Genomic DNA, 22,782 nt, shown 5'->3' with positions numbered 1-22,782 from the left:
AATAGTAGTTTTAAATTTTCTCTTTTTAAACTCTGCTTTTTAAAAAACTGGATTATTAAAGCAAAACTATATAGAACATGAAATTTGGTTTGAGGTAAAACAGTATAATGGAGTGGTTATATATGATGTAGAGTAAGGAAACCATTTGTAAAACTGAATGGATAAAAATATCTCATCAATTTCTTAAAAATTTACAGAAATTATTGCCTGTAACTCCCTCCCCAGCTTCTTAAACAGGGCTTACATTATAGTCCAAGTTTCCTTCACGCTCTCTGTGTATGTAGCCCATGCTGGTCTCAAACTCATGGCAGTCCTCCTGCCTCGCCTCCTAAATGTTGGGAGTTTAGGCGTATGCTACCATGCCTGGCTGATTTTATGCTTTCTAAAGTTTTTATATCTTAATTAAGATCAACATCTTGGAAGAGAGACTGTTAGTGTGCACACCTGAAATTAATTCAGTAATAAAAACACAAAAATCACTTTAGAGTATTTGCAAACCTATTATGGAGAAAGATACATATCAAAAGTGGGAAAAACTTTTTATTTTTGTTTAATTTTTGAGCTCTTTGGATAAAAACTGGACCTTTACAAGCTAGCTATTCAGAGTAAACTAGTGATTATATAAATTACAACTTTTAGTGTTTAACTTGAAAATGTGTTAAAATATACTCTATTAGTTCTTTCAATTACCTATGTTAAAATAATTAATTTTTTTTTTTACCTTTGCTGTTGTTTATTTCAAGACAGCAACAAGCTATATCCTTAAAGGTCTTTCTTTCTTTATTAGAGCACTTGCTTTCAAAGAGTGGCGGGGACTGCACTTTTATTCATCAATTCCTAGAATGCCAGAGTGAGTACAGAGTATTTTTCACATTGATTTTTAATGAACTCAGGGGCTCAAGTTAAAAAGGCTGTGAGGATCTCAATGTACTTGTTGTGGTAGAAGGGTGCAAGGAATTGTCTTCAGGTATCAACAGACCTTCTTGTTTCTCACTTTTGAGAAAAATATTCTTATCGCATTTGCCTACACATATGGAGTGGAATCTTTTCATTTCAGTGGCCCCAATACATATACACATAGAAATATAGGGGATGTCAAACTTGCTAATTAAAAGTCATCCATCAGGGAATCAAACAGACTGCCGGGTTGTGAAGTACCTAAACTTTCTCATTCTAAAGATGCTTATTTAGTTAGTTTTAAGTGTGTATTTTGTATACTTGTTTTGCTTGTGTGTATGTCTGTACATCATGCCTATGCATTGTCTTCAGAGGCCAGAGGGAGGCCTCAGATCTCTGAAACTAGTGTCTAGAGAGCTGTGAGCCACCGTGTGGGTGCTGGGAATCAAACCCAGGCTCTGCAAGAGCAGCTAGTGCTCCCAACTGCTGAGCCATCTCTCCTGCTCACTCCTAAACTTTTTATGTGTAGCGTACCTATGTGTGCCTAAAAGTACCTATGTGGATTCTTGATGAAGAAATATTGACAGTGGCTTCTTCATTCAAGTTCTAATTTTAGCACAGATTGAATTTTGAGAGTTTTAAATGCATTTCTCAGATCAAATGAAGTTATTACAAGCAAGTAGTCATTTGGGGCACTCAGCTCCAAGATGGCCCGCAGCACAGTGCAAGATTTTTATTTTAGGAAAGAGGTAGCAATTGTCTTACCCGCTGGGGTTGCCTAATATTGGCAATTTCCAAATGGGTGTCTTTAGGAATATTAAAGGTAGGCTGGCTCTTGGTGATTTAGACCTCTTCTGAGTTCTAAACAAAACGTTGTGAATCCTTTTTATTTGAAGTTCAAATAGCAACTTAAATCTCTTAACAAGAGTTAGGGCATTTTTTAAGTGTTAGTGACTGGTAAAGTCACCATGTATAGTAGAGGACTTTATGATCATTTCTTCTCGTCAAGCAGACCTCTAAAACACTTTTCCTTTCTTCCCCTCCTGAGAAGAATGTTTTTTATCCATATCCCATGCATGTATGTGTTTGCCTCAGGCTTAACCCCAGGGCCATTTATGGTTAAACAGTCACACCTGGATCCAGAGCACAGTGTCAGTGGGGCACAGTTACAACTCCCAAGAGTGGTTTGAAAAGATATGGAATTGCATTAAATGATTTTAGATACTGTAGTAAAGTTTAAAGCTATCTTAAGGTTTTTTTTTTTTAAATAAATGTGATATTTTTCCAAACTCTTAATACTTGTGGACCATCTGATAACTGAATCTCAATTATGGAAATTGGCATAGTGATTTCTGTGAGGGAAGATAATTTATATCCACTGAAATTAGCAAGAGGACATTATTTTAAAATAAGATTCTAGAAGAAATATTGATAATTTTATTATATAATGCTACTTTTATTTTATTTTATATATATTTTAGCTTTTACAATTTGTACTTTAAGCCTAACAAATGAGAAGATCATCAAAAAGAACGTTGTACTGAATTGTAATTTTCAAAAGTCCTTGTTGGTAACAAATGAAGGTCACAGACCTCATTCTTATCACTTCCCTATTCTAAAAAAGGAAACAAAACCCCTTTAAATGTCTAATTTATATTATATATTTAATTTAAAGTAATATGCACTATAATTATAGTTTAATATTTAAGTGAGGAAAATCTGCTTACAGAATTTTGTTACATTGTATTTGTATGGGAAAATGAGCCAGATAAGCATTAAGAAAACAGAAGTCACAACAAACACCCTCAGTATGAAAGTTAATTAATCAAAGGATGTTTGTGCTAACTAACTGTGATTGCTCCACAAGATACTGAACCTGCAGTACACAGAAGGAAAGTCAGAAGATAAACCCCCATTCCTGTATACAAAGGACAGAGCAAAGAACAAGAAACAAAGCAAAACAAGACAAAAGGCCTCCTCTATATCTGATCTTCTTAGTTTTTAGTGCAAAAAGCGAGACGTTCAACTCTGTCTGTGTGGCTCAGAGAACGGTATCATAAAAATCTGGTTTCTGAATCCTAGGTAGCAACAGTTTGCCTTTGATGATTCCAGATAGTATCTTGAATTTTCCAAATTAAGTTGGTTCCTTAAATAAGGGTTGCTGGGAAAAGGCTTATCTTTGGCCTTGTTTGTTGTTAAAAGGGTCATTTAATGACAAACTGCCTTTGTAGACATTAAGTTTAAAAAGCATTATCACAAGGAAGGAAACTCAGCAAACACTTTGCTCAGGTAAACTTATGAGTAGTTTGGGATTATGCATTGACAGCCATACATAATCTTTTTTGCTGTTTTTTTGTTGTTGTTGTTTTGTTTTGCTTTTAATGACTAGGCGTTTTAAATTGATTGGTCTTGATTACAAAGTATATATTTAGTGTACAGTAGTACTTCTTTCTCCAGTCTTTTAAAAAACAATATCAAATACCTTGTTTATTATTTATTAGACTTATATAGCATAAAGCCAGTGTTTTAAAAACTAAGATGCTCATGATTTACTTTCATTGATTCTTTATATTTAGTATATTGGGAGATATTCCATCTTACCTGTATAAACCCATAAAAATGTAGGTTAATTTTAATAGAAAATAAATGAGCTAGAATACATTTAATGTTTTCCATGTAGGGAAAGTCAGACCATAATTTTTAAAAAGTTCTTTTAGAGAAAAGTGCTTAATTATAGGAAAAGAAGGTAGTATTTAAACAGGTTTAAGTATAACCTTTTATAGAATTCCCAATCTGTAAATATTCTGTATAAAATTATATAAAATCTAGAATTAGCAGGTAACTTCATTAAACCTTATTAAAAACTTATTAGCAAAAAAAATCTTCAGGATACGGGTTTAGGAAGGTTTGAGCCTTCCATCTTCCTTTAAAGTTTAGTTACTTGAGCTACTTGAGATTTACTTTATTAACTTAATAGATTGTTTTGAACGCTTGTGTGTTTTGCTAAAGATGCTTTCTGAGCTAACAAACTGTGCGTCTGTTTTGTTTGGGTCCATGGACTCTCGTTGGATGAACTTACTAAGTGCTGAGTGAAACACTAAGGATACGGAGACCTTGAGTGCCGGGGAGAAGGGTTCTCTGGACACCGGCCTGTACCTGGGCTGTCGGGCTGCTGTATGTCTTCACAAGGGGAGAAATTTTGCTGCTGAATGCCAGAGAAGCGTTCCTCTTAGGTCTGCTTTGTAGAGACAGATTGTCCATTTTCCAGAAGTCAGCTCATTCTTGGTGGCATTACCAAGTATCCCAAAGTGAGATTAAAGCCTTTGTGTTCTTAATCCATGTTTATTTTTTTCAGTATCTCCAGGTTGTTTTTTTTATCCTCCTGGTTGCAAAATACCTTTTCCCTTGCCCTATCCTCATTTTGAAATTACAGTCACAGTCACTGTCTCTGCAGGCTTCTTCCAGTACTTTCTTCCTGCTAGGGCCTGACTGAAACTGAACCCTTAGAGGAATCCACTGACTAGGTGTTGCTGGGTGACTCAGTGTTTACACTGTGTCACTTTCCAAGGTCAGCCTCAGAACAGTCTTAGGGTGATCTGGGTGCCAACTCTACTTCAAATACATTTTTTTTAACTTCGGTTTTTAAAGTTTTTTATTTCTCTAAACCTGATTGGTGTATTTATGATTAAGAAACATCAGTAATTAAAGTTCTGCACTGAAAATAGTTTATAACCCCATCATGGGAAAAAATATTTGATCTCTTTGTTCTTAGTTTGTCTGCTCTAGATACACTGAAGGCTGTTAGCAGTTCTTTTAGCACTTGAATGGCAGGAAGAAGGTGATGGTCGATTCATGCCAACGCTGTCTTTTCTGTCCTTGAAATTGGTTTGTTTTCTTCGTATCCGAATTCTGAACCCCTTTCTTCTCCTTATTCCTCCTTCTCATTTAAAACAAACAAACAAAACCAAAAAAAAAAAAAAAAAACAGTTCCCAGAATGTCTTCTATAGCAAGAATTGCCTTAGCTGATTTTACTTCACCAGAAACGAATCACAGTGTACATATCTGAATTATTAAAATACATGGTTCAGCCCCTTCTGTGAAGTTCTAAAGCATTATTACTGCTGCGAGTTGCCAGTCTCTGCGGACGATTCATTGCTAACTTGATGTTGAACTCTAATTATAATTTCATTTAATTATATCTTCATGTTAATTTTAATAAGTTTATTTTTGGCATTTGCTTTTTCAGAATCAACCAACTCTTCAGGTGACTTTGGCTTGTTTCCATTTATAGTGTTATGAGAGGAAACTTGATAGGATTTTTTTTCACTGATTATGATTCCTGGCAAATCTGCCCCCTTTAGCCTTCCTTTCTTCATTTATGAAATGAGATGGTTGTACATACCTCATAACACTCTTTTAAAACTGAGTTGAGATTATATTTACCTGGTGCTCTGTTCTTGACACGGCCTGGGAGGGAGAAGCAGCTTTTCCAAGGGTAGCACCTCCTCCTCCTCCTCCTCCTCCTCCTCCTCCTCCTCCTCCTCCTCCTCCTCCTCCTCCATCATCCCAGGCGAGCAGGGTGAGCCAGCTGTAAAAGCTTTGCTTTTCATGGTACTGTAATATTTTCTGAGAATCTAGAGTTTCACTTTTAAATTAACAGTATGCATGCCATTTACAAAATTTTAATTGCTGGTATGTTTGCAATTTACAGAATTTAGGATCAAGCACATTATTATAACAATATTTTATGATGAAACTCAGTTGTGAGATTTAGAAATATTTTTTGGGTTGGTACTTGCAGAGCAGATAGCCTAGTTCTCCTCAAACCTTTGGTGTGCCTAGGATTCTTAGTTGTACTTCTGTTATGCCTTAGCATCATGGTTAGTTGTCCTTATCATCTGAGGAAAATATGTTTGGTGTTAAGAACCTAATCTTTACATGCCTACGGTCCCTTTAGTCTTCTTGTGAGTAGGTAACTTTGCTCTTTATTTTTATTTTGAACCACATAGTAGTGTGGTACATAATTTATTTCTGTGAACCAAGAAATAAGCTTAGTTCTCATCCAGTAGGGTTTTGGCAGATTCAAACGCATTTACAATTTTATCATCCTATACGTTATGACTAAACTAAATGCTTAGATGATGGTCCCTGGTGTAGTTAAGATGATTATGTTGCTAGTTTTGCTCCCCAGAATAAGCTTCAATGAAAGTGCCCAAGGAGATATATGAGATTAAAACTCAAGGATGTTTATAATAGTCCAAAACTGGAAACAACTCAAAAGCCTTTCAATATTAAACTAAATGCACCTTTCAATATTAGACTAAATGCACCTTTCAATATTAGACTAAATGAGTGACAGAAGCCTAACATGTAAGAATATGCATTGTAGTATTTTACTTAGGAAGTTAGACCATTGAAGTTATATTTGGTCAGATACATTTGGGTAGTGTGACTAAAGATGTGTGAAAGAGTGCACAGGGAGATAGTTTGCTTGGTAAAGTGCACACGCATAAAGGCCAGAAGGGTGTCTGGTAGCAGGAGAAAATATGGGCATAGTGTCACATCCTGGTAATCCCAGATAAAGTAAGGCAAAGAGAGGGAGATGTGCTGGCCAGCTGGGCTAGCGGAACCGTGAGAATAGGTTCAATGAGAAATCCTCTCTCAAAAAATAATATGAGAACAACTGAGGAAGGCACCCAGTGTAAGCTGTGGCCTTCACATGCATGTGCACACATGTGCCTGCATCCCCACACATGAATATATACGACTATACACACCAAGAAATGGAGGAAGCAAATACATATGAAAGAGTAAGTATTATAAAGTCAGGCCTTCCTTGCCATGTGGGGAGAGAATGTAGAGTGTGGAGGGCTTTGAAGGTTGGTAGAAAGGGTCTGTTCTTTGATTGGGCAATACCCTCATAGAAATTCACTTTGTACATACCTACACCTTTTTAAACTGTTCGGTGTGTGTGTGTGTGTTTTATTTACACAATAAATACACATGGCTTAAATGTGGCACTATCCAGAGGTAGCAAATGCCTGTATTCTGAGCAGTGAGCAGGCTGAGGTAAGAAGGTTACCTGAGCTAGACAACTCGGCCCACACAGGACCCTGCCTCAAATAAATGAGGAGAAACAAGAGCATGATAATCCCCACTCTAGAGTAGCACTTAAAGCATATCAAACAGACCAACCATGGATTTTTTTGGGGGGTGGTGGTGGTTGTTTTTTTTTAAAAGAAAGCCCTCTATTGTATCTCTTTCAGTTGTAGCAAGTCATAGCTCCTTCAAGATCTAAAGGATCTTATGTTACCTGGAAGTTCTTCCAGTTCTTCCAGTGAGGGGTAGGGGAAGTAGATAGGCCATAAGCAGAAGCGTTTATCTCTGTAGATTATCTGTATTGCAGTAGAGCATCTGTGCTGTTGGAGCTTTTATTTTTTTTTCACTTTCTCAAAATGAAAGGGAGAGTTTTGAGCAATGTATTTTAATATGAATACCTCTGTCTCTCTCCCCCTCTCCTTCTTCTTCTTCTCTCTCTCTCCCTCCTTCTCCCTCTCCCTCCCCCCTCCCCACTCCCACCTCCTTATTTGTGTTTTTTCAATACAGAGTTGTTCTGTGTAGCCCTGGCTTCTTGGAACTTGCTCTGTAGATCAGGCGGACCTCTAACTTAGAGATAGCCTACCCCTGCCTCCCTGAGTGTTGGCATTAAAGGTGTGCTCTACCATCGCCTGGTTGACTTTTTGATGTTTAAAACAATTGTTATAGTTGGGAAAAACCAAAAGAGTTATATTCACATAACCAGGCAAAATGAGGCCTAGGTTATGTGATGGGACACCTCCCCATTCTCCTTAAACTAATTTCCTCGTTTTAACACATCTTTGTTATTCTGGTGCACAGTAATATTTGAAGGTATCCTTATATTCCCACAAGTAGTTTATAGTGAATTGAGTAAGGTGGAGGTAATAGAGAGTTGCAGCATTCCATCAAACGGAACAAAAGAGCAAGGACACCAGCGTCATTTAGGAGAAAGGAAGGAAATAGAAATTCAGCTTTAGCCATGATGACAGTAAGTTCCTGTGGGATTCTGCACGAAGATATCTAGAAAGCTGTTAGAGAATAGAATTCTGGAAACCAAGAGAGAATGTGACTTGACGTCAGCATTAGAAATAGTTCAGTTGCAGATAATTAATACAATGAATAGATGAATTTTATTGCCATTAGCAAAAATCTTGAATACCAAATACACATATTTAAATTATATCCTCATGGAGAAAAAGGCAATGAAAAGCTAAGAAGGAGTGGGCAGGCATAGGAAATGAATGGGCAATTCCAGAAGTAAAAGACATAGTTTTTAAAACGCAGTTGAAAGCGTTTGATTAAATATAGTTAGTGAATCCATTTATAACAAAAGATTTAGGTCATGAGTGGGGCAGGGCAGGGAGTGGGGTGGGGAGGGACTGGGGACTTTAGCAAGTCATAGATAGATGTTGGCAACATTTTGGAATATTCCAAAAAATTTAATCAGGTGTGAGAGATTTGGGATTGTATTCTGTTTCTTACTCTATGGGGGCAGAGGGGCAAGTTTTAAATCTACAGCTCAGATTTCAGAGGTGCCCAAGACAGGTGGTCCATGTGGTACTTTAAGCAAGGGTGTGGGTTTACCCACAGAACAGCCCATGCCTTATTTCCTTTACCCTGGTCTGTTCAGGACTCACATGTCTCCTGAACTGCCATGTGTCCCATAAGTGCCTCTACAACTTTGGCAGGACATTGTGAACCAGGGAAGAAACAGGAAAAACGTATAAAGCAGAAGAAAATTTTTAAGAAATGTAATTAATTTTTTTAGAAAGTTGGATATTTTATAAATAAAACAAGAAACACATTCTGTTGTCTGTTAAAATGTGTAGCCCAAGTAAAATTATTGATAGGTAAGAATATGAATTATTGATAGGTAAGAGTCTTTTCTTTTTTAATCAATATAAGGGTTTTTTCAAAAAAGTACATATTCTAGAAAATGAAAATGGTAAGAATTTTGAGTGAAAGTTTTTTTTTAAGTAAATGTTTTAAAATTATAACAATGATAAATTTAGCTGTGATAATTGAGGAAAATGAGATGTGTGGAAGGATGGACATACACACCCACACAGAGGAGAGAGAGAGACAGAGACAGAGAGACAGAGAATGAGAATATACTTATCAATAAAACAGAATTTAAGATAATTCCCCAGTGAAAGATATTGAAATTCTACACTGTAAACTAAGAAGATACTCTGAATGTTCATCGAATTGCGTCTTAAAAGTATCATAAGCTAAACCAGAAACTAAGGCACATACTGTTATGGTTCTATTTCTATGATCCATGCCATGCAGGGTAAATAAATCAAGCAATAGGAAGCAGATCAGAACCTGCCGGGGCCAGAGAGGGAGGTTGGGGAATAAATGCTTAATGTTTATTTGGCTTCTTTTGGGGTGATAAAAATGTTTTAGGTATTGTGAATGTACTAAATATTACTGAATTGTTTGTTTGAAATTGGTGGTCTATGTGAATTTTAGTTGAGAGAGGGTTGGTGGAGGGGAGTATAAAAATAATAGGGTTGGGCTTACTGTCCAGTAGTATAGTACCCTGCATTCTCTCTCCAGTATGGGGATAAGATGGGACAGGGGAAGGGTATTAATATTAATAGCTTTAAGGGTAAGTAAGCAAAATTATTAAAAAGCAGTAAACTTCAAGTAATTTTTTTTTGTTTCTCCCTCCTACTTTCCAAATTTTGTATTCCTGTACTTATTTTTTTGGATTTATTTATTTTTTATTTTGTATATGTGATTATTTTGCCTGCATGTATGTATTTGTACTATGTGTATGTCTAGTGCCTATGGAGATCAGAAGAGTGTGTCAGATCCCCTAGGACTGAAGTTACACCATCAAATTGATGTTGGAATGGAAATGCAGCTCCTCTTCAGGAGCAGTTGCTCTTAACCACTGAGCAGTGTCTGGATTCTTACTGCCTTAGTGTGTCAAACATTTCTTTCTCATCCATGCTGCTTGTCTGTTATGAAGAGAACACTTTATGGCACATCATCAATCAGGGTTTATAAGGTTAATTGTCTTACTGTGATGTTGCCATCTCAAAAGAGGATGCTTGAGTTCCTGTAGTGTGGGGGGTATGAACCTCCATCTTCTCTTAAGAGCTTTGGCCCTGGCTTGGTGTCATGGAATTGGGTGTCACCCCAGGTACTCAGAAAGGAAAGGCAGATCAGTTATTGTAAGCTCTAGAAATCCTTACCACCTATGAGGAATCCTCATGGGGCTCACCCAGGTCCAAAGCTAGGAACCAACAGAATACTGTGCTTCTAAAACTTTGAAGGAAAATTATTTCCTGTAGAATTGTGGGCCTAGTTAAACTGTCAGATAAAAAGTGTTAGTAGAATACTAGCATAGTCAGAGGAAAGAGTGTCAAGTCATTTTCCCTCTGTCTATTCCATTCATGAGATTATCAGAAGTTATGTTAGAATAATAAAAAGAGAGAATAAAACAAGAGAAAGATTTTAGAGTCCATAGTCGGGCACAGTACAGGATACAGTTGAGACTAAAGTAGTAAAAGTAAAAAGCTGAGAAAAGCCAGGTGTCTGTGGTAAAGCACAGTAAGTACCGGCTCTTGGGAGGTCAAAGCAGGAGGATCTGAAATTGAAGGCCAGCCTGGGCTACATATGCGGCCCTGTCTTTAAACAAATAGACAGACAGACAACAAATGAGGAAAGGGAGAGATGGAGATATGTGTGACAATATCAGGAATTATATTTCTGTAAGAAACTTAGATTGAAAAAAAACCATATTAGTAAATAAAAAATTTTTAAAAGTCCCAAAATACTGAATGACTTCAAGTAAACTGTAACGATATAGTAAATGCTAAAAGCACATGCTATTATTTCTTTTAAATAAATAGCTAGCTCTTCTAACATCATGCATTTTCTTGATATATATTATATAGATGCTCTTCTGAATTGTATTTTTTAATTGCATATATTCTTTATTTACATTTCAACTCTTATCCCACCTCCCGGGTAGCCCCTATCCCATATTCCCTCTCCTTCTATGTGGGTGATCTTCCATCCACCCCACTCCCACCTCCCTGCCCTCGAATCCCCTACAATGGAGCAACTATCGTGCCTTCATAGGGCCAAGGACCTCTCCTCCCCTTGGTGCCTGACAAGGCAATCTTCTTTGCCTTCCCCAAATTCCTTTATTTCAACTTCATACCCAGGACTTAACAGTTTCCTGTTGGTTGTTTCTTTTGCTTCCTCATACAAGTGTCTAGACTTTTTAATAGGATGGTGTCTCATGAACACAGAAGGCATATTCTTCCCCTACCCCTGTTTTCTGCAGTAGTTTGATTGTTCTAGTAAGCTTAGTTCTCTAGTTCCTCTTCAAGGTTCAAGCTTTTTGTTGAGGCTTGGTCATGGAGTGATGCTATCATCTTTAAATTTGGTCATGGAATGTGTTACACTGCTCCTCTCGGGGAGTGCGGCTCTGCTAGAGCTTCGGTGGTAACGCTTATTTTCTTTGGCAGAAAAGCTGATGGTGCAGGGGCATCTAACCAAAGTGGTAGAAGAATCAAAGCTTTCAAAAGGTGAGTTTTCTGTCTTTTTCCCCCCATGGTGTCACAGATATTTCGGATAATGAAAGTTAGTTTAGAATTTCAAGGTTGTTGTATTTTAACCATGGGCTTCAGTATCAGATATTACATAAAATATTTGGATGTTTATTTTAAGAAAAAATAGGAAAGTTTCTTTTAATGTAGGCATTTGTGCATGGTTTTAAGGCTAATGCTGTGGAAGGTTTGCATTGATTCTTTAGTCTCGGTACTACAATGTTTTCGGTTTTCATCTCAGTCTTAGTCAACACAGGGCAAGCCTTTTAGGAGTGAAAATCTTTTGAAGATTATTATATATTTAATATTCCTTATGATATTCAGTATTTCTCTATTTTGTTATTTCAGTTTGATTAAAACAAAAATGATGACTTTTAGCAATGTAAAACCATGTTATATTTTATAATTAAGTCTAGTAATTTCATTAAAATAGGTTTTATTATTGTTGTTGTTATTATTATAGTGATTAAACTCAGGGAAGAGAATTAAAGTTTAAAGCATCATACTGCTGCTTTTAGCATAGGAAAACCAGGTAAATAAGTCTGGTGTGATGTGTTTATTGTTAGAGTGGTACTTTCATCAGACTTTGCCAGAATAAAATTTAAAACTAGCTTCATAATCGTAGTCAGTTAAAACAACAAATGCTAAGAGTTTGTAACAGTTTATTTTAGTACATTCTGTATTATTAGAATAATTGGGTTCACTTGCTTTTCAAAACATTTTTAAACCAATTGTGTTGTTTCAGATGTCTGGTAGCTTTCATTCTGAGTCTTGTGCACAGTAGATGCCATATTAGGAGAAAGAATGCATAGACATGCAATGCTAAGATTGTTCTGGCAGATGGGCATTAGGTTTCAGAAGACTGAACTATTTTTAGTACATATGCAATTTACTTCGTCTTATTAAACAGAGAGGAGAACAGACTTTAAAATAGCCTTTATTTCACCACCCAAGTTCCTATTCTAATCTGTTGATTGAGTAAGCAGCACTTTGGACTGGAATCAAAGCAGAGGCTGAGGTGTTTCTGTTTGGTGTTTCTTTCAAAAAGTGCCTTGCTGCCTAGGTATGTCATTCTGGAATAGATTTACTTGAAATCAGTGAAGTTTTTGAAAAAGATGTGAACAACTATGGATTAAAAAAAATACAAATAAAAAGTTTTGAAGAGCCTGTTTTGATTCAGCAGTTTCTCTTCTGGGTCTCTTGGTTTGTCTTTTGTTTTTGAGACAGGCCCTTACTGTGTTGCCTTGTTTAGCCTGAGCTCCTATCTTAGAAGCTTTGTGAATGCTGAGATTACAGAAGGGAGGGACCACACTTGGCTGCGTTTTTATCTTAAGGAACAAGCTGAACAAATGTTCAAGGTTCTTTGTTTCAGTCAGATATTTTTTAGACCTATTGTGGCAAATAGTTTCATGCAAATGAGTTTAATTCATTTTCCAAGAGTGATTATATATGTTTTATATTTCATTAATCAAGACTCATTAGTACTTTTCACACTGCCAAACCAGGTGGCCATAAAATTACATTTTAAATGTTTTCAGTCTGTCTATAAAATATTTCTTTGGAATTTGACTCAATTGTTTTTAAAGAATGCATTAGTGATTTTATGGTGAACTTTTTCTTTTTTTTCGTTGAAAATGGCAGTGGCTAGGAACCATCAGCTCCTCTGAAGGCTTCACTTCCCAGGCATATAGTCATGCCTTGCATGTGCTTTCTGACTTAGGACTAGCTCAGGACATATCTGTAGTAGCTGGGAAGTAGAGAGTAATGCATCACAACCACTCTGCTCACTGCATATCCTCAGGCAGGACTGAAACCTCCAGCCTCAGTTTCTCTACTCTTATTGCTGTGTGTTAGGCTGGCTGCTTTGGTTTGGAGATGGGTTCTCAGGAAAGAAAAAAAGGGGAGGAGGTAAATGAAATAATCTCTAAATATCTTTAAATATACAAATAGTGTAATCTATATGTATTATACTTACTGTCTTTAAGTTTCAATAATACTACATGTATCTTGAATATATTCAATACACATTTCATTTTCCCATAATGATGGTGCTGCAGTGAGCATCCTTATGTATTATTTTACATATTCAACTACTTCCTTAGGGAAAAGTTCAAGTGGGTATAAACTTTATTTATTTATTAGATTTGTTAATTTTATATGTATGAGTATTACTCTGCATGAATGTATATGCACTGTATATGTGTTGGTGCCACCGAGGCCAGAAGTAGCGTTGGATCCCTAGGACCTGGAGTTACAGTGAATCATGAGCCACTCAGGGTTCTGGAACCGTATTAGAGTTACCTGCGAGAATAGGAATTGTTTTTACCTGCTGAGTCATCACTCCAGGCCATGGTTTTGCATATTTTGAGTTTTGATACTATATTGTCGAAAATGGTACAGTCAGATAAATGTCATGATTGTTTATGATCATGAAGATAGTAATCCTCTTAATGAGTATGATTTTTCTCATTCGAGGAATAACATCTGTATATCCTCAGAAAGCAGAGTATGATCAACAGGGAAAAAGAAAAACAGTAACAGAATGATATAATAAAAAAGAGTAATATACTAGGGAAATAATTGTTCTTTAGCAGCAGTGTGGTAAAAGGGATACTTTGCAGCATAAACAGGCCAGATAGAGAAAATGGTTGTTGTAGACTCTAGCAAAGAATTGCAGTTTTCAATGAGCTCTTAATGCATAACTGAACTCTCGTGGGAACCAATCAATACAGGGGTAAGATTGTGGCTAAATTCTTCTATCTGAAGCTTATAGAGAGTTTTGGTTGGGGAATGACTTTCTCTGTAAACTCTCCTGTCCCAAAGAATGCCACAGAATACATAGGTGTGCTGTTATAGGTACTGACTGGGATTTAGTCACTCAGCATCTGTAGAAACTGTTGCTCTGCTATTGGGTCTTTGAGAGCAATAGCCTAGATGTCCGATGTGGCACAGTAGCTCTCAAAAACACCTTTAAAACTAGTCCCCTTCTTGCTATAATTTGGGTTTGTTGAGTTTTCTTTAGAAGGGGGCTGTTCATCTTAACTGATACTTTTATAAGTTTTCAAGCGGTTTTCTGTCTGTGCACAAGGGCAAGCTTCAGCTGTGATGTGTAACGTGCCTTTTGCTTTGATTATCTTCAGAGCTGCTCTGGAGTTCTGTTGCATTTGTTGTGCCTCCCTGATTACTGTGACAAAGCTCGCTGTGTTTTTGTTCCCAGTTGATAAGGGGACAGACTTGAATAAGAGCCCCAACCCTCTGCATAGCAGGCAGGATCCACATTTTGACTCTCTGTGCCCTCTCAGAAGTAACCAGCATTCAGTCGGGTGGTGAAGAACAAAGAGGTTCAGTGATCTCTGTTGATTTTTAACACTATTTTGCATAGACATACATTTGAGTATTTAAAGCGTTTTTCTTGATAGAAGGTGTTGAATTATAATAACATTTCGACTTTTGTGTTTTTCCTAAAAGAAAACCAGGCAAAAGCAAAGGAATCTGACTTATCAGATACTCTGAGTCCAAGCAAGGAAAAAAGCAGTGACGACACTACAGGTGAGTGCTGACCTAGTGTGTGCAAACCTGAGCGTCTCTGGATAATGTAGGTTTGTCGGTTAGTGTGGATGGAAACCTCAGAGTTTGTGTGTAATGAAAAGCAGTGTTCTAGCTTTTCAGATTCCTCTGTAAAATCTTGGATATTTTGTTAAGACTATTTTCAACTGTCCAAATATAGGAGATATTTTATTTATTATGATAATTATTTGCTGGTAGATTTAAAACTTTGTAATCCTTTTCCCCCTTACAGACGCCCAGATGGATGAGCAAGACCTAAATGAACCCCTTGCTAAGGTGTCTCTACTAAAAGGTATTTTAACGTTTCCGTAACAGTTTCAACCGGGATATTAGACTCTCCTTTTGCCACAAAATTGGTTTTGTGCATATGTGAAGCTTTCTGCTTAGTTCACTGATTTAAAAGGTAGGAGGAACACAACTTTAAAGTGTTGGAACCCAGTGCTTGCTAAGAGAATCAGATTACAGAGACTCAGTGAAGGCAAAGCAGCAGGCAGTCAGACCTGGAATGCGTTTGCGTCTGTGTTTTCCTCACTTGTAATAGAAGCTTGTTTGTATGTACTGTTAACATAATTAGGGTAAGGTGAAAATGCTCAGCTTTCTAGAAAGAGCCATATTGTTTCTGCTGTTATGCGCTAGAAGTCCTGAGATTTAAACTTTTTGTTTCCCAATAATGATCTTGTTCTTAAGGCTCTTTGAGAAGTTTGGGGCAAAGATCTTTGTCCAGTTACATCTTTTCTCTCTCCATCTCTTTCCATGCTCCATCCATTCTTTCTCAAATTCATGGCTGCTTTTTCTTTCCTTATTATTATGTGCATATGCATAAATACAGGAATACAAACTGCACAGTCTGTTGAGTGTAGCCTGTATGTGTGTGGCTTCAGGATGCAGGACTTAATAATTAGATAACCAATTAGGGCCTTATCCACAGGGAGGACTAAGTCTGCCCCTTTCACTGAGCTGAGAAATTTTGTGATAAGCCCCTTTTTTTCTTGTCTCACCCCTAAAAAGGAAGTACATTTATTTCTTGGTAGTTACTCTTTTAGAATACAGTGGATAGGAAGTAACAATTATTTACACAAGTATTTCACAATGAAGTGTCTTGGGGAAGACTTATTGATAAATTTTTGATTCTTAGCATTTACTGTTTTTCATTGCCTCACTTTACAGAAGGAAGTGTCAGTTCCCAGTTGACTATGTAGGGAGCAATGAGCTAACACGACAGGAAGCTCTCTGGGCGACACAACAATGACAGCCTATGGAAGTTTCTTTGTGTGTGTGTGTATACACCTATTGTCCCATGGGAGTGGTAAGGACCAGGTAGACAGATTCTGAATGTTGAGATATGAGGAAGTAGGCTTGATTCACCCTACCTGACCTGCTGCTACCTGGCTGTATAACCACAGCAGGAGTGAGTTTTTTCCAGATTCTCTCAGTGTTCTTTCCCGGACATTCTTATTCTCCTTGGCTTTCTCCATGGACACTGAAAATCATGGCTCCTGGAAGCAGTTTTGACTGAATTCCACAACCCAGGGAAGTTCCTGGATGTTGTTGACCTGAGCAGCCAATGTGTCCTTCAGTCTGATGACCGTACTGCTCTTAAGTGACTTTTTTTTTTTTTTTTTTTTTTTGGAAACAGAGTTTCTCTGTATAGCCCTGGCTGTCCTGGAACTCACTCTGTAGACCAGGCTGGCCTCGAACTCAGAAATCCACCTGCCTCTGCCTCCCAAGTGCTGGGATTAAAGGTGTGCATCACCACAGCCCGGCTCTTAAGTAATTCTTGGTGTTGAGAAGGCATGAGTTCTTTCATATCATAGTAACTAAAATAATGTTTGCACAGTTTAGAAATCTTCACAGAAATGCAAACCCATTATTATATAAGATGTTATAGATACTGGAAAAAAGGGATGAGGTTATAAGTCACTGTAAGGCCCTGGGCTGGATTCCCAGCATTGCAAACCAAAAGAACAAGCAAATGGACAGGCTAGTACTGGGAAAGGGAGCACTGCTAAACAGACAAGAGCTGATACAGGAGAGTAGAGACCAGAACCTCAGTGCTTTATGGGGACATGAAAAAATAAAAAAGGAGAAAATTGAGTAATAAACAGTAGTGGCTTATGTGGTCTTTTGTCCTGCATAAATCTGTCAGATATTTTTGTTAGCTAAATTCTGATTAAATTTTAGGTAGCATCATGATTATGTTAATTATATTTAACTGTTATTAATGCTTTTTATTTATTTAAATTTACTTTTAATTGTGTAGGAATAGATACATAAAGACACCTAACATTGCCCTCTAGCTTCTATACTCCCAAGTACACGTGTGCATGCATATATCCACACGTGTGCCTGCATGTATGCCTGCAAGCCAGAAAAGGGCACAAGATCTCATTATAGATGGCCGTGAGACACCTTGTGGTTGTGGGAAGTGAACTCTCGATCTCTGAAAGAGCAGCCAGTGCTCTTAACCTCTGAGCCATCTATCCAGCCCCCAAAGAATAGTATTCTTCACAACAGCTATTCAAAGATTTTGAAGCTGGGTGTGGTGGTGTGGTGGTATATGCCTATAATATCAACATTTAGGAGGGTAGAACAGGCAAAGTTAGAGGCCTGTCTACCTCTCAGTGAAATAGAAAGATTTTACAACTTGATTTTTTTAAAGTTATTTTTAGATTTATTTTATTTTTTCATTAAATTTGTGAATATGTCTATGTGAAGCTATGTACCTAAAAGAGAAGGTACCCAGGGAAGCTAGGCCAGAAGAGGTTATCAGATTCCCTGGATGTGAGTTACAGGCATTGAGAGCTGCCTGTTGTGGAGTGCTAGCTAGTATTGCAGGGCTTTCGTAGATAATTCTTGAAGCTTAGTAATTAGGACACGGAGACTTCTGTATAGTTTAAGGCATTGGCAGTCTCTCAGGTAGCCTCTGACTCAACCCAACTTCCTTACCATTTTGTCCTCCATGTGCTTCTCACTGCCTGCTTCCCAGCTCCCTTACCTTTTTCAGAGTCTCTGCCTGCCAGGATGTTTTGCCTGTACTTCTTGCAGCATCTCGGGCTGCCAACTCTTTAGTACGCTGAAGCTGTATTCCTTATTCAAACAGTTAGCTTTGGTCTATATGGGGAAGGTCACCTTACCCATGGCTGCTTGGTTTTAAAGTCAGGTGAAGAAATTTACATATCCTGCTAGCCCGGTGCTGCTGGCTACAAATAACAGTTGAGAACACAGGGATACACTTTTTCATAGCCAGAAAATACAATATTTGTGGGTCAGCTCAACATGCTTTGGTACTGCCCGAGTCTGAGAAGAATACACTTGTAACTGTGGAGCCGTGTCTCCATCACCTCGCAGCATGGCTTCTAAGAAGAGAACGTTAAGAGGCTAGAGCAGACACATAACTAGCCTAACAAAAACGAGGTTTTTGTAAATTAACTTTCCTTTTTTAAAAGATTTATTTATTTTATTCATGAGTACACTGTTGCTGTCTTCAGACACACCAGAAGAGGGCATCGACTCCCATTATAGATGGTTGTGAGCTACCATGTGGTTGCTGGGAATTGAACTCAGGACCTCTGGAAGAGCAGTCAGTGCTCTTAACCTCTGAGCCATCTCTCCAGCCACCATAAATGAGCTCTTAAGGAGTCAGGTCCATCCTGCTACCTTGTGGAATTCTAGGGTGGAACACGGTTGTGTGGATGGGCTTGGAAACGCCTCTCCCTGCTGAGCCTCCTAGTCCTCACTTTCTGTCTTGAAGATGAATTTCTTTTGGTTTTCCATTTTTATTTAAGTTCCAGGTAAAGTTTTCCTGTCTTATTCTTAAATTTCAAAATGAATGGAGAAGGAACTAGAAAGAGGGTTAATCTGGTAAATTAGGCATTTGCTGCCAAGCCTGATAAAACCTGAGTTGAGTTCAATCCTTGGGACCCCCAAGGTGGAAAAGGAACAACTTCCTTATGTCCTCTTCTGATCTCTACATGTGTACTGTGGCATGCATGTCACCCACACACCAATAACTGTAGTAATAATGGATATCATTTGAAAGTTGACAGAAAAAGCATTGTGCCTATCTCACTGAATTTCAAGTTTACAGGAGCTATATATTAATAATATGTTTGTTCATTTCTGTATTTTATAGTAGTGCTAGTATCTGTGTTAACTCTTGTTGTTCAAGGTAAAAATAACTAATGTGCTCATACCTTCATTTGCTTCTTAAGTCTTATTTAACACAGTTGTGCTATGTTACAGGCTATGTATGTATGTCTAAACATGAAAAAGAGGGCCAGACTTTAGTTATGGAGATTATAGTTCAGTACTAACACTTGCTTTTAAAATAAACATGTTTTTGTCAGATGACTTACAGGGTACCCAGTCAGAAACTGAGACCAAGCAAGACATTCAGCATCTTCGTAAAGAATTGGTGGAAGCCCAGGAGCTAGCTAGAACAAGTAAACAAAAATGCTTTGAACTTCAAGGTGAGATGAAGATCCCTGCAGCTCCCTGGGGTCCTGTGGAGGCAGCAATGGGATGTGACAGCACAGCACGCAGAGCCCAGAGGCCTGGCAGGGTCATTCTCAGACCCCCATTTCAGAGGCTGAGAGGAGGCTGTTCCAGTGTCCCTTATCTCAAATGCTTGGGGTCAAAAGTTTCAGATTTCATAGCATTCCATATTTCAAATGTGTTTGGATGTTAGATGCTCTATCAATCAGCATTAACACAAGCCTTGAGGAGGGAAGGAACCAAGTGAATTGAGTTCTTCCTAGAGTGAGTGCTCACTTTTGAGGGGTAGTTATTTAATAGGAAGGTTGCAGGCATGGCTGGGGATATGAATGGAATCTTCCGAGCTGAGCACAGTGGTATATGCGGAGGAAAGAAGAGTGTAAGTTGGAAGCCAGTCTGGGGAGTTAGATGCCCTCAGAAAAACAACCTTTTTGATCTTGGCCACTTCTCTTCCTCGAGGCTCATTTGTTTGATAATCATCTGCGTGTGGGGACCATGCCTGTGCTCCCTTAGCATTCCAGTATCTGCCTTTAGGCAGGTAGCATCCTGGAGACCCAAGATCCAACCCAGGGAATCTCATGGCATCCCTAGGTTTTATAAGATGCCCTTTCTGAGCAGAACAATGTAAATGCTGAGGTGAAGCTGTGAATTCCGAACTATTCTTAAAAACATTACTATGTGAATAAGCTTATCTTAAGGTCATTGCTACAGCTCGGCAGAAGGCCAGCCTATTTGGTTTTCAGCCCCAGAACTGCAGAAATTGGAAAATAGGCATTTGTTTCTCTTGAATCTATTATACCATACAGGCTAATGTTTAATTACAATGAAAGGATATTTAGCAATCAGCCATTAGTTTGTATTTACAGTGTGCTTGACAGTAAACAGGAGAATTTTGTGTTTGGGGGTTTTTTGTTTTGTTTTAATTTGTGTATGATTTTTAAGATTTGTTTTTTGATTGGGCATAGGTGTTTGTTTATTCATTTATTTATTTATTTTGAGATAGGATCCCACTACATAGCCTTTGCTAGCAAGGGACCTGCTTGAACTCACAGAGATCTGTCTGCCTCTGTGACCTCAGTGTTTGGGCTAGATGAAGTATGCAGTACTATGTCCCATCCATAATATGCTAATTTTTAATAGTATTAGGTATTGTACCTAGGCCTTTCTGTAAGCACTCTACCATGGAGGTATATCCCAACCTTCTAACATAGCCTAGGCTGGCCTTGATCTTGTAAACTTTATTGTCTTAGCCTTCCCAGTATTTGGGATTGTAAGTGTGTGCTACCTGGCATTGCTCAAAATGATAACTAACAATTATTTGGCTATTTCTTGTGTAAGAAAGGCTTACTAGTGATTCAGTCTATAGAAACTCTGGAACTGGACTTTATAGATTTGTTACTTACTAGTGTTTTGTGTTCTAAAATCTTAATGACTAATACTGATAATACTTATCATCTAACCTCGTGTCTTTCCATAAACTTTAAAAGACAAATTTTAGAAATTTCTAGCTGCACAATTATGAATCTTTTTTATTAACTCGCAAAATTAGATACACTGTATTTTTGCTTTTTAGCTCTTTTGGAAGAAGAACGAAAAGCCTATCGAAATCAAGTTGAGGAATCAGCTAAACAAATACAGGTTCTTCAAGGTATGGGGCACCCAGGACTGTTTTAGATAGCTGTGGTTATTGTTGAGTTCAGTGACTGCAGAGCAATGGAACGTAAGATTGCAGAGGCTCCACAGTTGCCATGGCTCTGCGTCTTTCCTGGAGACTGTCTGTCATCCTGGGCCCTTGCACAGTTTTTCTTTAAAGCAGACAAAAGGGAGGGATTGTGCTAGTAACCTATTGTAAGACTCTGGAGTTGAAAAGGCAGGGGTGATGCTAACCATGGTGGTGCATGTCTGTAATCCCAGCACATAAGAGGCAGGAAGGTCATGAGTTTAAGACTCACCTCAGCTACATAATCTGAGCCCTGCCTGAGCTAAAACTCTGTCTCACTGCCTCCCCCCAAATTATTTTCATCAGCAAGGAGGATAGAAAAATACATATTATATACATACATATGTAAATCCCTTTCTACTCAATGTTATTTTATAAATATGAAGGTATTTTTAAAAAAAGAATAAATAGCAAAATATTAAAATAAACTTTAGCCTTTTAGCTTTTCCTTTTACACCTGTGTTCTGGTATTTTCTGTGTCAAACATGGATTGCTTGTGCAATTTAATCAAAAGAAACAGCCCTGATAGTGAGGCTGCACGCAGCTGTAGCCTGTAGTGTCCTGAAATTTCGTTCCTCATTCCTATGACTTAAGAAAGTGATACATAAATACACTTTTACAGTCCAGCTGCAGAGGTTGCACATGGATATGGAGAATCTCCAGGAGGAAAAGGACTCTGAAATCTCCAGCACGAGAGATAAATTGCTTAGTGCCCAAGATGAGATTTTGCTCCTTCATCAAGCAGCAGCAAAGGCTGTGTCTGAGCGGGACACTGACTTTGTTTCTTTGCAAGAAGAGCTTAAGAAGGTGAGAGCAGAGCTTGAGGGCTGGAGGACAGCAGCATCTGAATACGAGAAGGAAATCAGGAATCTGCAGAGCAGTTTCCAGCTTAGATGTCAGCAGTGTGAAGACCAGCAAAGAGAGGAGGCAATGAGGTTGCAAGGTAAGTGAGTTCTTCAGCTCCTACTACCTCTTGCTTCTCAGGGAGTAGGAGGGGCCACTAGGAGGGGGTGGCCTTAGTCTCTCTGCACTGTCCCAGCCAAACCTGCTAGCTCTGAACTCATGGCAGCAGTACTTTGTCTCTTTGATAGAGGGTAACTATACAAACCAGGCTATAGGTACAGTCTGCAGGTCTACAGGTCCTATAATGATAAGTTACGGTTTTACAGGCATGTACTCTTAATTCTGTATAATGCTATTGAAGAATATGCATCATAACAATGATATATGCCCATAATCCCAGCACCTAGGAGGTAGAGACCAGATGATTATGAGCTTAAGGCATGCCTGGATTATATCCTGAGAGCCTGTGCGGAAAAACAAGCAAACTTTAGCATTGTCTTAAAACAGCAAAGCAGCCAGGCATAGTGGGACACACCCTTAATGCCAGTACTCAGGAGGCAGAAACTGTTCTCTGGAATGGAACTCTGTCTCCTTTGAAAAAGATAGATTTT

The 22,782-nt window shown here is 38.1% G+C and overlaps 1 protein-coding gene across 26 annotated transcripts in view; it reads left to right on the top strand.

Annotated features, from left to right (window-relative positions):
* Slmap (sarcolemma associated protein) overlaps positions 1 to 22,782 on the top strand; it is a 115,752-nt gene that overhangs the window by 79,571 nt on the left and 13,399 nt on the right. For 9 of the 26 annotated variants that reach the window (XM_052189918.1, XM_052189913.1, XM_052189911.1 and 6 more), the window contains 7 exons: positions 788 to 850; positions 11,467 to 11,526; positions 15,016 to 15,096; positions 15,347 to 15,406; positions 19,461 to 19,583; positions 21,182 to 21,256; positions 21,951 to 22,271. In XM_052189918.1, coding sequence (XP_052045878.1) covers positions 788 to 850; positions 11,467 to 11,526; positions 15,016 to 15,096; positions 15,347 to 15,406; positions 19,461 to 19,583; positions 21,182 to 21,256; positions 21,951 to 22,271 — 783 coding nt within the window. The remainder of the gene's footprint in view (positions 1 to 787; positions 851 to 11,466; positions 11,527 to 15,015; positions 15,097 to 15,346; positions 15,407 to 19,460; positions 19,584 to 21,181; positions 21,257 to 21,950; positions 22,272 to 22,782) is intronic. The other 17 variants (XM_052189926.1, XM_052189921.1, XM_052189920.1 and 14 more) reach the window with 3 other exon arrangements.

This window comes from Apodemus sylvaticus, chromosome 8 (assembly GCF_947179515.1).
Source record: "Apodemus sylvaticus chromosome 8, mApoSyl1.1, whole genome shotgun sequence".
NCBI lineage: Eukaryota > Metazoa > Chordata > Mammalia > Rodentia > Muridae > Apodemus > Apodemus sylvaticus.
The sequence above is the reverse complement of the archived record's forward strand: the minus strand, read 5'-3'. Positions and strand labels throughout refer to the sequence as shown.